This window comes from Antechinus flavipes, chromosome 3 (assembly GCF_016432865.1).
Source record: "Antechinus flavipes isolate AdamAnt ecotype Samford, QLD, Australia chromosome 3, AdamAnt_v2, whole genome shotgun sequence".
NCBI lineage: Eukaryota > Metazoa > Chordata > Mammalia > Dasyuromorphia > Dasyuridae > Antechinus > Antechinus flavipes.
The window spans coordinates 236,934,341-236,950,423 of NC_067400.1; the positions used below are offsets into that span (position 1 = coordinate 236,934,341).

General features: G+C 34.0%; 1 protein-coding gene across 2 annotated transcripts in view; it reads right to left on the minus strand.

The window, feature by feature from the left end:
- Window positions 1–16,083, minus strand: part of AFF3 (ALF transcription elongation factor 3) — a 658,463-nt gene that overhangs the window by 226,662 nt on the left and 415,718 nt on the right. For both annotated transcript variants that reach the window (XM_051984722.1, XM_051984720.1), the window contains exons 5-6: window positions 13,717–13,803; window positions 2,643–2,679 (exon numbers count right to left, since the gene is read on the minus strand). In XM_051984722.1, the coding sequence (XP_051840682.1) occupies window positions 2,643–2,679; window positions 13,717–13,803 (124 nt within the window). The remainder of the gene's footprint in view (window positions 1–2,642; window positions 2,680–13,716; window positions 13,804–16,083) is intronic.

The following is a 16,083-nucleotide window of genomic DNA, read 5'->3' on the forward strand; positions in this document are numbered from 1 at the left end:
CTTTAAGGCTCAGCTTAAAGGCCATCTCCTCTAATAAGAGCCCTTTCCTGAGTTCCCAGATCTTACCACAATGTTCAAAATTATTTTGTATTTATTTGTAACTAAAACCTTTTTTGCTCTGTTAAAATTGAGAATCCTAAAAATTTCATGTAGGTACCCTGTCATATAGTTGCAATATGATATGATGATTGAGAAAAATAAAACTTTCAGAAAATGATGCAACTAATTTGCTAGAACCATATGTATATATGTACATAAAAATTGTGATAAGAATACTGGACATTCTTTCTTCAAGTAATTTGTTTCTTAAATCTACTTGCTCGGCTTGACTGAATACATGCTACCATGAATTCTGGGACTTTTAGTCTCTACCTAAAGTGCCATAGAACCTTTAGTATCATATAAGGAATGTGATCTTCCTTTGCATATTTTATATTTGTAGCACAAGAGCATTAATAGCATGAAATATCACCTGGTATACCTGAAAAATCAAGGTTTGCAATGTATCATTTCTGCATGATAATTTAATCACATTATAGTATGTTTGAGAGGCAGAATGGAGTACTGGATAGTCAACCAGGAAGATCATGTCTCAATTCTTGCCCCATCACATGGTTGTGTGACCCTGGAAAAGTCACTTAATTTCTAAATACTTCTAGACCGCAGAGTTGACAAATTCAGATACAAGCTTCCAGTGTTTGGGACAGAAGCCAGATTAAAATGTAATTAGGAAATGTTAGACAAAATAAATAAAAATACAACATATCACAGATAATGTTAATTTGTGGTTTTCAAAGTCACTATGCAAGACACAGCTTGATGGCTTTAGTGAATAAAGTTCTGGGTCTGGAGTCAGAAAGACCTGAATTCAAATCTATCTTCATTAACTGACTTTCATTTGCTTTAATCCACTGGAGAAGGAAATGGCAAACCACTCTAGTATCTTTGCCAAGCAAACCCCACAAAGGAGTCAGAAGAGTGGGGCGTGATTGAACAACAATAATAACAAATCAACATGGAATCAATAGGAATCAGTTCTATCCTAATTTGATACCACAACTCTAGCCAACTCTTTTAAGGCTGTATGTTGCTGACTTGAATTTGTAGAGGGAGGTTTCCTCACATCAAAATTTTTTGTATGAAGAAATCATAGGTCCAGTACCTAGCCCACAGTACATATATATAATATATATGTATATATATATATTATATATATGTATATATATATATATTTAAATGTCCTTCTTCCTTCCTCTTTTTCTCAACCACTTCAAGATGAAGGCAATTAGATGTTTTGTGCACTTATTATTCTGTTAAGTCTCTCTTGTAGCATGAAATGTTTAGAATCGAATGGAAAGACACCTCGACAAAACAATAGTAACTCCTTAGTAATTTCTGGTCATTGGTGTTCTATCCTTAGCTTTTGTAAGTGTTGAAGGATCTTATGAAAATAAATGTCTTTTCCTTGTAGTTTCCTCTACTCATTACAGAATTTATCATTTTCCCTCAGAATTCGAGTGCCTTTGGCCTTTTACTTTTTCCTTGGTACCCTGGCTCACAGTAAATCCCAGCTGATGGCAGGATAATTAAGTGACATTGCTGTATGCATTCTCACAGCATTATCTTCCATAGTGACCTTTCTCTAGCAAAATTCTGCACTGTGCATTAACAGCCTGCAGCATCCTAACACTCTCCCCCTGGATGTCTTCCCCCCACACCCAGTGGGTGAGCACTCAATTTCAAAGCCACATCTTCTGGCTCAGAGTGTTTTTCATCTTCAAACACAGCTTTGTAATTGGCAAGTGGTGCTCTCAGCTGGCTGACTGGTCATGAAACTAACAAAATACAGCCTTTGTTGGTATGCTTTAATGACATGAACTGGGTAGGTCATGCATTTTTAATACACAGGACAACATTAATACCAATCAGGGGTGCCAGGAGAGAGAATTAAAACAGAGCTTCGCAGAATGATTCTATCCTTTCTTTGACGACAAAGCCTAAATGTTTTACTAGTCACTAACTGCAATATGGCTCCTCCTCCATCCAATTGATGTCGGTCTATTTTTGGAAGACTGTATGGTACATGCCCAGCAAGGTGCTGCTTTTCTTTAAAATGGCCTTTTGGGAGTTTTACGGCAATTTAGTTTGGGGCCCCTTGATTGGTTTTCTTTCCCCACCCACTTTCTTTTAATTTAGGAAACCAATTATTTACCCTTTAAAATTTGTTGTCTTCCCACATATACTAGGGATCAACTTTAATGAAGCAAGCTGTTCTTTCTAACTTCGGAGAAATAGCATTATGAAAAATAGCATTTTCTATACCCTAGTTTTCCTTCCTCTAGACAAAGAAAAAGGAGTTTCAAGGTCAGTCTTAATCTGATTCTCTACTTCAGCATATCACCGCTAGCCAATAAGTTCAAGAACCAAGGTTCTGTAGTCAATATCGTTTAGTCCAAGTTTTTCTCTTTCTTTCTCTTAATTTTGTTTTCTCACTTATTTTATAGGCTTCTTTGTTGCGTGTGTAATCAAGAATTCTCCCACTTCTGAACAGATCATGGTCCAGTTTCCCCCCATAACTACTGGACCTCCCCATTTCTCCTACTTCCCCCAATTTATCTGTAATGAAAGACAACTGTCCTTACTTGGATTGTTGTGTCCAGTGGATACATGCTGAGAGTCCTAAAATGACAAAAAAAGAGAAAAATTAATTTGTCGTAATTTCTTAAAAAACAAAATCAATTTGAACAAGAAACATGGTTTATAATTGGGAAGCTAATTATTTATTGCAATCTACTATCATAAAGTTTTATATGAAAGTGCCTAATATGCAGGTACTTCAGAAATACATTTTGTACCACTTCTTTCTACTACTGATGGTTATTTTTTCCCTTCTAACTTTCTTGACTTGCACCTTGCCTTCCTTTAATGCAAATAAATGATTCACAGGAATATATAGTGAGAGCTGGAAGGGATCTAGAGGTCATCTCAGAGGCTAACTCCTTCTTTTTACAGTTAAGGAAACAAAAAATCCTGGAGGTTCAGTGGGTTGCCTAAGGTCACACACAGTAGCCATCTGATGTGGGATTGTAATCATGGGATATCTTTTAACTCCTGAGATGATGCACTATGCTGCATTCACCACATTTTGAAGATGAGGCAGAATCTCTACCAATTCTGGTGCCTTCTTATTTGAGACTGTGACTATCCTCTTTCATAAGATTTCTGATACACAGAAAAGGAATCTGCCTTCCCTCACATCTAGAGACTGAATTTGCATCAAAAGTAAATTATACGTCTGATCTTGTTTGACTTGAGAATTCCCTTCCTTCCTGCTCATGAAGATGTACACTTAATCTAACACATCAGGGAAAATGAGAATAGGAATAAGTAATGACAGATACGAAAAAGATACTGAAAACAGAACCAACATTAAAAATATGATAGATTCCCTATTTTAGACTAGTTTTATAGAACAGGATTAATATCTGCTTTATAGACTAGGTTATTTGAAATTTTTACTACCCTTACTCTAGATTAGGGAGATATGCTTTGACTTACATTAAGTCCAAATACATGGGAAAAAAGGGAACCAAATCTAACTAATTTGACATTTTTAAGAATCTATGATATCAGAAGATGGAAAATAAATCTTTTAGACTACTTTGTTTTTATAACCAGTACAGTATAACATACCTGGAAGTTTAACAAAAACTATATGTAGTGACAGATGATGAGAGATAGTATGGTGTAGTAGAAAGAGCACTGGTTTGAGTCAAAAGACCTGGACTTGAGGCTTAGTTCCATAATTTACAACTGTAAATTACTTTGGTCAGTCATTTAACATTATCCTGAGCCTTAATTTCCTCACTTACAAAATGAAACTAGATGGTTAAAGTGACTTTCAGCTCTAAGAAATCCAATGATACTGTAACAATTATGTTCATTAGTTAAAGAAAAACTACAGATTCCATTTATGATTCTGAAACTAAATGTTAACTAATGTTAACTATAAGATAGATCACAAAAAAATCCCCGTTTCCCCAATGAAATTCTGGAATATAAAACTTTGAGGAACAGAGATTTCTTTCTGACAAAGGAATATTGACAGTAGACTATCCAGATATGTGTCCCCAAAGAATTAGTTTCCATCTTTTGCATTTTAAATAATTCAGAGCTTTTGTAACTGAATATGAGCTGTTTTAAGCTTTTGAATATGAAAAACAGGTTTGATGTTATTTAAGTACCCCCTTCATCTACAGGAGTGATCCTCTGATATTTTACTGAAGTGTAGGGGTGATTTTATTCAAAGACTATGCTAGCTGAAATCAAGTTTGAGTAAGTTTTATGGATCTAGAAGACTTTGTGCCAATTCCTGATGATGGGTTACTGGACTGTCATTCGAAGACAACTAGCTAAGTCTAGGGATGCTCATCACCAGTTTATCACCAGGGTGATAAATATTTTGATGACTACAACTCTAAAAGACATTCTACTACATCACAGAGAAGTTGTGACATACATTTACCCATTGAGAAAGTACTTGCTGACCAAACTGTCAATCCTAGAAGCATTAAAAATGTGCATTAATTGGTTGTTTAGAAACTCTCATCTTTTTTACTGTGTCCTGAATAAAGCTGAATCAAATATGGCAGACATGATAATATAAGACATGTCTTTTAGTTGAGCCCTTTTCTTTCATGAAAATTCAATGTAATTGTTACTAAAACTGTGCAATAGGCATTACAGGGAATTAACACTTTTGATTCCATCTCATTCCATCATGTGGCACTAAGAAAAGCACATGAAAGTAGCAGCAGAGACCTGAGATAAAATTCTTGCTCTGCAATGTAATTCTTACATTATTCTCAGGCTTCAGTTTCTTTTTTTCTAAATTGAAGGGTTTGGATTGGGACATCTCAACGCTCCCCTCTAACTCAAAAACCCATGATCCTATCTTAGCTATCTTGAATCACAGAGAGTGACCAATAATCATAAATTATTAGAAGATTAAATTGTGAACCAACACCCAATATCTTGACCCAAGCAGAAACAAAAAGATGTCAGGTATGGCAAACAGCAAAAACTTTACATGTATAAAACATCAAATTTCCATTAAAATGTCCATGAAATCAGAAAAATATTGTCAATCATTCAACAATCATTTTAAGCTTAAGAACTATGCTATGATAAATGTGGAAATATGTTTAGAAGAATTGCACATGTTTAACCTATGTTGGATTACTTGCTGTCAGCAGGGCGAGGGAGTGAAAAAAAAATTGGAACACAAAGTTTTGCAAGAGTGAATGTTGAAAATTATCTTTGCATGTATTTTGAAAAATAAAGAGGTGGTATTATAAAAAATAAAAATAAAAAAAAAACCTATGCTAAGTATTCAGAGTATCAAGCCAACCTTGTCTTTCTCCTCCAATATCTATGCTCTCAAGGTGCTTCCATTCTATTATCATTTTTATTTTACACGAGAAGAAAATGGAGGCATAGAGTGGTTAGGTAAATTGTAGTCAAAATCACTAAAGAAGTTTGAGGAAATAGAAATGAGAATAGAACCAAGAATCCTTGGTAAACACTCACTATTCCATTTTCACCTGATGCTTAATTTGCAGTACAGATTGAAAATCACAGTATTCCCTTTACCTCAGAAGAGATGTGAAGTTTAAAATAAGACAAATAAGGACAAAATAGAATGCACTTCACAGGAGGAGGGAAAGAATAAGAGCTTTCAGGCATGAGAATTGAGGAGATGATGAAAAATGGATCATATATTTGGTTCTAATTTTAAGGATAACTAAGAACCAAAAAAAATTGCAATTAGGTTAGATCACCTACATACAATTTTCTGACGAGGCAAAATATACAAATTTGTCTGCAGAGATAGTCCCCTTCCTCCCCTTTAACCTGCTGAGCCTTGGATGCTGTGGGCACTAGATTTAAAGAATCAGAGTTTTGATTCAAGATACAGCAATCCTGTTTAAACAGATGGATCTCATATGGACTCTCTAAAAGGCCAGAAGGCATAACATTAAATCTTTTTTTTTCCTTTTTTTTTTTTTTTGCAAGCATTTTTGTGAGGGGTTGAGCTAATATGGCCAACATTCTTTGCTTTTTGCTGGTTCCTTATATTTTAATATTTTTATAATGTTTTTAGTTACATTCAATAACACTGTTATAAAATTTCCACTAGGAAAATAATTTTATCAGGGAAAGAAATACAGAAAACAAGAGGAAGAGAAAATACAAATTCAATCACATTTCAAAAGGCTTCACAAGTGCATCCCTTTTGTGCTGGATTTCATTGTCATAACTCAATCATTCAGTATATTAAAAAGAACTTTGTGTATTGCAGCAGGTATTGTGCTAGGCACTAGAAATATAATGGCAATAATATCATTATCCTCTGCCCAGGTTAAGTTACAATAATATGGAGATGATCTTAATTTATTTGAAAACTATAATAACTTGGGCAGATCTTATCAATGACTCTGAGTATGGAAATGACGATAGATTCTCTTTGTTATCCAAAGACTAATCTAGATAGAGACAGAGAATTTATCCTCAAAATGCTAGATAACAGTTCATTTAAAAAAAATCAAAAAACTTTTAACATTGTGAAAATTTGTGTCAATGGGGAATATTCAGTATAATAATGTTAATGTTATTGATTTTGGTTATGATGATAATTATCATTTATAATAGCATTTTAAGATTTATAAAATGATTCTACATACACATATGTACTTATTTGTGTGTAATGTTAGCCAACTCTATAACGGGGTAGGGAATGAAAGAAAAAAAGGAAAAAATAAGAAATTTACATAATAACTTTATTATATATTTAAAAGAAATTGCAAATTATACAGAATAGATTTGCAGTTTCATGTGCACTCACCTTTTAAAAAAATTATACTATGCCTTGGAAATACTTGTTTTATTTCATAAGTTAAAAATAACATAAGTAACATTTTTTTTAAAAAAGGGTCTGTAAAATGCTTTACATATAGTATATCTTATTTGATGAAATCATGGATCATAGAACTTGAAAAAACATCAGGGGTTAACTAGCCTTATCAAATCATTTCACAGGTTAGAAAACTGAGGTTAAAAGGTTAAATGGAAAGGAGTTTAAATGACTTACCTGAAGTCCCAGGCAATTAATGAGATCTGGGATTTGAACTCAGATCTTCTGACTTCAATTAATGACTTTCCACTGTACTCTTTTGAGCTAACTACTTAGTTTTTAAGAATAAGAGACCTGTGGGGTCCAAATTATTCAGCTTGAATAAATGGGTGATATGTAGAAAAAATAATATTTTGGGTAGAAACTAAGACCATTAAATGGCAACAATTTTAAGGATTAGTCTAACTAATAAACATTTCACTCATCCAAAGAGACCACACAGAAGGACCCCTAAAACTGTGATCAATATATTCTGCTCTGTATGGTCAGTCCTTCCTTAGTTTCTCAGTTCAACAATGGTTCAACAATTTCTAATTTCTAAGGTTGATTTTTAGACCTAAAGTTATCCATAAAACATATTCCTGGGACAGGCACATTATACAATTCAGCATTGTTCTGATCAATAATGATATGTCAACAGTCTGTAATTTGCTCTGTGTGTGTGTGTGTGTGTGTGTGTGTGTGTGTGTGTTTGCCAGATAACTGTTTAGTTGATACTGGAACAGAAAGAATACCACAGTGTGAGAAATTAATATTTCTCTCTTGTATTTAATAATTATTGAATCAAGACCAAGGTTTTCCCTCCTCTCTACTTCTTCATCCAGAAATCAACCAGGAAGGGAAATCCCTTTTAGGGATTTATCCAGGGCAAGATCTTAACAGACAGTAAAATAAATTCTAAGTTTAAGTTAACAGGTATGTTCTTGCTCATAGTGTTTGTTCTATAAACCCATGGAGGTGTAGATTCACTCTTTTGTCTTAACAAGTGATATAAAAACTGCTGCCTCTCTACACCAAGATTTGGGTGATCTAAGTCATGTACCTCAAGACCCTCATTTTAACATAGCCCACCTCTCATTGTGTTAACCAGTCAGAGTTGATTGCCATCCTCAGGAACACCTACTATTTGAAGGGCATATAAACTGTGAGTGCATTGCCATAATGGGTCTTTGAACAAAGAGAGACAGTCAAATTACCATTCTTTTATAAATAACTTGGTTTGAATTTATAAAGGTCATCAAAACTTATGATTACATAGAAGGTTATTAGTAACCTGCAATTCATTCTTTTATTTATTTATTTCAGAGGTCCAAACACCTTTTAGAAACACCTCTCAACACCATCCCCAATCTACTCATGTTCTAAACTGACAACCAATGGCACATAAAGCAGGAAGTAGTGCACATGCCAAATTTGTCATGCTTTTGAATAGGACTCACAGGTATTGGTTGAGTCAAAAAAAAGAAAAACCCACTTCTGGAAAAATTGAGTATTTAGAGCAAAAATTTATTTCTGGAGTCAGATGTCACTGATAAGGGGCCCACAGACACAGAGAGTGAGTGGATTACTAAAGGCAGAGAATTTTTGTTGTTGTTTCTTTAGATTTCTTTTTCTGTTGTAAACTGTTGCCTTCTTTAAAACCATTTGATGCCCGTATACTCATCCTTCTTGTTGTTTATACTAATATTCTTAAATGGAAAAAACTAGCTCCCTCTGGACTCTGCAGTAAGGGAAAGTAAACTAAGTATTCCTACAGACACTGGTAATGATCATTATAGGAGGAAAAGAAAACCACCTGTTGTGTGTGTGTGTGTGTGTGTGTGTGCGTGTACACACACACATACACAGACACTTTCCTCCTTTCTTATCAAAACATTTTTTAGCAACTAAAAATAAATTGAATTGATTTTTAGCTCAGGTCAGTTAAAATGTTCATTTTTAGGTAATGCCATAGCAAATAGGATTTTAAACCAAATATATATATATATTTTTAGGGAAACATGTTAAACATCCTAAACAGTATATTTAAGAATATGCTTTCCAACCTTGATGCACTTTCTTTCGCAAATGCTCGTTTCATTCTAATGCAGAAAAAGAAAGGCACCAAGACTTTTATTTCAGTAATGATGCTTGAATTCCTCTGTGCAAAGCTTTTAAAAAAAATCAATTGGCAAAAAAATAATAATTTCAGACTGAGTGTGACTCCACCAGACTTAGCCCCTGCTGCTATTCGAGAACTATGGGAGATGCCTGTGAAAATGACATTAGGTTTGGACACTGGTTAGCTGAGGAGAGAAATGATTTCTACCATTTAAGTTCTTTATTTGCATTTCAAAACTTAAGGGGTTGGTACAGAAATGAAGGGAAAAAAGGAAAAAAAGAAAACATTCTCTCCTCTCATGGTTCGAACTTCTGATAATGGCAGTCCATTCAAAAGTGTCCTATCTTTTCTTTACTAAATCCAATTACTTTTAAGGTCTGAAGAATGAAGCAGAAAAGTCTGGCAGTGTCCTTCCAATGAATCTGAGAATCCAAATTAGCCCCACAGGGAACAGAAAATCAAAGTTCAGTAGCCATTGACTGTACCGTATGTTATGTTCCTCAACACATAGACATAATGGGGAAGTACTTGGAACTACTTACCTGATGTATTTAGTAGTACCTGGCATGTAGAAAATGCACCATTAAATTGACTTTCCTTGAGATTTCAAACAGCCCCCTTAATCTTAATGTACGCTTTATTTCATTGTTTATCTGCCTACGTGCACATGATGCCCCTTTAATTTCTTCCCTGATTCCAGCTCCCATATAGTTACAACTGTGATAGCCTTTGAAACTTTAATGGCCTAATTAATAAATTGCAAGTCTCAAACTGTCAGGATACTAATTAGTTGAGATACAGGTTAAAAGAAGTGCATTATGTGTGAAAATTAATGATGGTCATACTCTATTTGTAAGGGATGAATTAGCAGCACATTCTATGAGCTTCTTGGAAGGGAGGAGCCTTAGAGAAAATGTGAAGTGTTATTACACTTTGATAAGAAAACACATTTAGTTTTCTCTCCAAGCAAGACAGAGGCAAGGAGAAACAAGACCACTGAAATCCCTCAGCAATCTGGAAGATGCCTCAATGAAACCTGATTGTTTCATTTAAAATTAAAACCTCTTTCTACACCAGTACTAAGTGTAGGAATTCTGTATTAGTGCAGCACCAGATAAAGGTCCAGAGCACATTAAAATGCTAAATAATGAGGTGGGAATTTGGGGGACATCTTTAGATAGTTTCTGTCACTATCTCTGCCTTCACTCTAATCTCTCTTAATGATCACAAATCAGCTCTCATGGATTCAATTAACATTTACCTCTATGTTGAAAATTCTCAAATTTACTTATTCAGCTCTTAACTCTCTACATTCTCACATCTCAAAATGTCTATTGGCCCTCTTGAAGTGGATGTCCTGCTGACATCTTAAACTCAACATGAGTCAAACTGATTTTATTATCTTTTCCCTCAAATCTGCCTTCCTTCCAAACATTCCTATTATTGTTGAGGCCAAAACCAGCCTCCCAGTCACCTGTAACCTGGTTGTCATTCTTCACTCTTCACTTTCTCTCTCATTCACCATATCCAATCTGTTATTAAATCCTGTCGATTTATATTTGTGCTGTCTTTCTTTCCTTCTGACACTGCAACCACTCTGGTTCAGTCCCTAATTACCTCACATCTAGTTCATTCTCCATTTGACTTGTTTGTACACAGTTTTTTGCATGTTATTTTCCTATTAGACTGTAAGCTAGGGAGAGATTATCTTTTACCTTTTTTTGTCCTCAGCACTTAGTACAGTGCATGGCACATAGTAGGTACTTAATAAATGTTTAATGACTGACAGACAATAGGTAATGCCCTTTATTATGTCCCAGTTTCAACTTAATACTCAACTATATCCAACTAATGTTTCTTGAGAACCAAATGAGATTCCCCCCCGCTTATGTCATGAACATAACTTATTATACTAACAAATGGATATTCCTGCTCTTGTCCCTAACACAGCATAAGCTCTCTTCTTCTTTTCCTCCTCATTTTTTTCTTCTCATCCTCTCTCTCTTTCTTCCCACTTTTTAAATATTGTCTTTTAGTGATTCTATTTTGCTATTTTTACTGTGATCCTGGGCCCATGTTATCTTGTCTTGAAAGACCCCATCCTATTTTACAGAAGACTCTCAGCTCTTTTCATGCCTTAGGGTTCCTACTGGAGAAGGTCAAATAGGCTAACGGGTTTTGATTTGTCTTTTGGTATAAGACTTTTTCAGATCCAAATTTCAGACCTTGTATGAGATAGGGACAGTAGTTAGGTGACATAATGTACAGAATGCTGGGTGACACAATGTGTCTAAGGACACATCCTCAGACTCATATTAGCTGTGTGATCCTTGCCAACTCAGTTAACTTCAATTTCTGTGTCTGTAAGACACTCTATAAGTAACTCTAATCAACAATATTTGTATCTAACATTTCTAGGGGTGTGTGTGTGTGTGTGTGTGTGTGTGTGTGTGTGTGTGTGTGTCTTTTCCTACACCAACCCTGGCTCCTTAAGAGTTCATCCTGATTCACTATACTCTAAGGAATTGCTCTGAGGATGGGACACTGTCCATCTGCCAACATTCTAGCCAATTCCTTCGAAGAACAGAATGAAAGGTCAGGACACAAAGACAGTTTTAGATTCTCTGAGTGAATGACAATCAATCAACTGAACTTGAAAAAAAAACTCATTAAGAAAGAACAGTGTCAACAATACAGTTGGGTCAAATGTTTCATTAATACAATTCAATTTAAATTTAAACTGCATAATCCATTTTATTTAGCTCTGAAGTCTCCATTTGCCATAGTATGGACAAAGCCAGTTCTACTGCATGTAATGGTGTTATTTTAACAATGATAAAGTAAATTCATTACCTTTTTTTTCTTTATTTTTTTCTGGATTATATTGGGTTTTGATAGCTAATAGACTTTTTGTGTTCATGGTTATAATAATAAAAAATAAGCATATAAGATGTATAACAAATTACTTATGATTCTAGTTCATTCAAGGAAAACTTTGAAATTATTTTGTGGATTTTTTTCTATACCTTTCCTTTGATGAAATGGAAATCCTTTTGAGAGCCACAGAAATATTCTCAGCTGTTTGTTTTTTCTCTCTTTTTTGAAGGCAATCAAAGTTATGTACTTGCTCAGGGTAATACAGTATCTGAGGATGGATTTGAACTCAGATTGTTCTTACTCCAGGTTCAGTGCTCTATCCCTTGGACCACTTAGCTGAGAGGTCCCTCTCAGTTGCTTTTTAAGGTAGTAGTGAAAAGAGAATGGAGGCTATGGTGGAAACTCAAAGGCTTTCGTGGGCAGAGTGAAACCACCAAATAAAATCTCAAAAAAAAGTCATGATTCTTTTCAATAATGAAGTTATTCAAGGCAATTCTAATAGACTTGTGATGGAGAGTCATTCATATCCAGAGAGAGAACTATGAAGGTTGAATGTGGATCAAAGTATAGCATTTTCATCTTTGTTGTTGTTATTGTTTGCTTGGTTTTTTTTCCTTTCTCGTGTTTTTTTCCCCTTTTGATGTTTTTTTATTTCTTTGGAGCAGTACAATGATATGGAAATATGTTTAAAAGAATTGAACATGCTCAGCCTTGGACTGCTTGCTGTCTTGGAGAGGGGGGAGGAAGGAGAAAAATTTTGAACACAAGGTTTTGCAAAGGTGAATGATGAAAATTATCTTTCCATGTATTTATAAAAGTAAAAATTTGAATTGATTTTTTACCTTTTACAATTTTGTTTTTATTATCTGTTGCATGTATCCTTGTATACAAATATCTCTCTATATCTCTTTCACTCCTCTCTCTGTTTCTCTCTGTGCTTCTTTTCTCCTCAGAACCCCACATTTAGTTTATATATATATATCAGAGAGGAGAATATGAAATAACTTTTCCTAACTCAAAGACTGGCCACCTATCTATTGTACAACACTGCTTTTTTCAATTATGCACATACATATATATATATATATATACACACACACATACACACACAGATAAAAACCTTAAGATCAGAGCAAATTTCACATAGAAAATAGAAACAAAAAAAAAAAAACAAGAAAATTAAAATACGTTAAAATTTTCCTAGGAATGTGACTTTGAAAGCATTATTCATAGAAAAATATAGTAGCCTGCTGGTTGTACAGTAAATAGAGAATTGGGTCTAGAGTCAGGAAGAACTAAATTCAAATGTGACCTCATATACTTGTGATTAGCAAATCAGTTTCAGTCTCAGTTTCCTCATCTATAACATGGGGATAATAATAGCACCCACTTCCCAGGATTGTTGTAAGGATCAAATAAGATAATAATTGTTAAGTACTTTGCAAACCTTAAAGCATTATATAAATGCTAGCTATTATTAGTCATTATTGGAGATGAGTAATTAGCAATTATTTGAATAGGTATTAATTATGCTGTTAGATTTGATAACAGTTATAGTACACATGATATTTTGCACAGTGCTAACAAATTCTACATAATAAACAAGGCTTCAAGTTCAAGTTTTACAACTTTAATATGAATTTGTCTATCTGTGACATTAAGTATAGATATTTCCACTTATATAGAAATAGCAAAAATTACATCATAAAAATATAACACTCTATGTGATCAAAGCATATGCCTTCTGAATTATGAAAAGTCTCACCTTATTTGGAAATGAAAATTTGCTTGGTTCTAATTTACCAGGGGTGTGAATAGCAGAAAGAGGTGGAGGCCAGGAATGGGTCATCTCCTGAGAAGGTAAAACAAAGCACAATATTGTGACATGGGGAATATTTAACAATCAATGTATAGAAGATTTATATAAACATTTTTTATGTTGACCCAGGAAAAGAAGGACACTATATTTCCTTCCTTTTGAAAACAGAGTAACTTTCCAATTCTCTTTTCTACCACTTACCAACCCCTTAAATTCCCTTGAATTTCCTAATCCACCTATATGATCCATTTCTTCTAATAAACAACAATACCCAAGCTCAGACTAAAGCACATGCATGAAGGACAGTTATCTTTATTAGCACTGAAATCATGTCCTAGTCTCACCTGAATTGAGCCTATGGGAGAAGAAAAAATATGGTGGGGAGAGTTTTATGGACTGCAATATTAAGGTTTTCTAAGATTACACTGCAATAATGTATACATGTTATGTCAAACAATGCAAGGGGCAGTTTTACTTGATTTAATTAATTTTGTTTTGTAAATATGCAGGAATGATAGAGGAGATACTTGGTTTTATGATGAGATGCTCACATTAAGCCTCTCAGTTTATCAATATAAATGCGGTAGGAGGTAGAAAAGCAAGACGATCTCACTTGTGAGATTACAAAGAGGTAGAAGATAATTTCATTTTTATGTCATAGTATCAGAGTTTTAGTACAACCCACAATAATTTAGAATATACTTCTGGCTTAGAGGGTAGGAAGAGAATTTACTAATAAGATTGTGAATCCTACTTTGTGCCTTTCACTTCCAAATCTGAACATAAATAGAAGCAGAGAGATAGCCTCTTTATTTAGCTAAAGAGATGTCCTTACCTCCCTGCCTGGATGAGAAGTGTACTTAAATTCCATTATTAAGCACATGCTTTCTACAAGTCAGTGTGCTAGGTGACACAAAGATGGAGGATAAACATTTTACCCTCAAGAAGTTTATAAGTAGTAGGAGATAAGAAGCATGTACAAATAACCATAAAACAAACTAAACTATGGATTAGTAGACACCTAGGTCTTGATGAGTCTGAATAATAAATCCTTTGAAATGGTTGTATTTCAAATTAATATTATTCAAAGTTATAATTATATAAAATATAGTCATTTGGTCCCAGCCTAATGGAAGTTTTTAATGTGAACCTGAATGATGTAACCACTTCAGGGGACTCATTATTTGCACTAATTGGGACCTATCTGTATAGCAGAGAATAGTATCAGAGATTTAAGGTAGGAAGAGGAGTCATTTCTTGGGGAGAGAAGGCTTCATGGAGGAGGTAGTACCTGAGCTGGATAGGAAGAAAGACAAGAATTTCTACAGATAGAGATGTCGGCAAATTTTACTGCAATCATTAGGGGATAGAATGACAAAAGGCAAGAAGGGAATACAAAATTCAAAGGAAATGTTAAATATTCTAAAATGGATGAAGGGGAATAAGGTGAAATGAGATTAGAAAAATAAATCTAAAGTAAATTGGATAACTAAGTAGTGGATAACTCATGCCAGGTTAAGAAGGTTGATTATTTTCAGTAGGCAATGAAGAACTTCTGAAGGTTTCAGAAGAGTGTAATTCACTAGTAAGATTAATATGGTGGCAATGAGAAGGATGTATTAGAGGCATGGAAATCAGCTAGGATGCCCTTAAAATAACTGTGACAATTTGGTAAAACTCTAAACTGAGATGGTCAGAATAAGACTGAAAAAAAGAAGAAGAGGAGAAGCTGGATCCAAGACAGTAGATATATTAGATCACATATTACAATCACATATTAACAGAATTTTAACAGTTCACTAGATGTGAGGAAGTGAGAGAGGCAAATGGCAAAGATAACTAAATTTTCAAGACTGGGTGATGGAAGATAACAAATTCAGGGCTGAAGTTGGAGTTAAAGATAGAGATTTAGAAATCACTTGCATAAAGATGATAATTAAAACTAAGAAATAAGTGAGATCACCATGAGGAAATAAGAAGGAGGCTTAAAAAGAAGTGAGTTTCTATTCATCAAGGCTACTCCTTTTCCCCTCACAATCAGCACAATAGCTAGTATTTCAGGAAGGAAAATATTGAATATTGTTTCCACACAATGCCATAGAAGAGGTTTATGTAGGTTTATGATTTTGAAAAGTATCATGTTGATTATTTATAATTTTCAATGTCATAGCAACTAAATATGAATATAAATTAACATTAATTATTGAACTTTTTTACTAAATAACATAAACAATATTATTGATATTCTAATATATATTAACAATACCACTGAATATTTCTATTAAACAATATCAATTAATCATATTTATAACT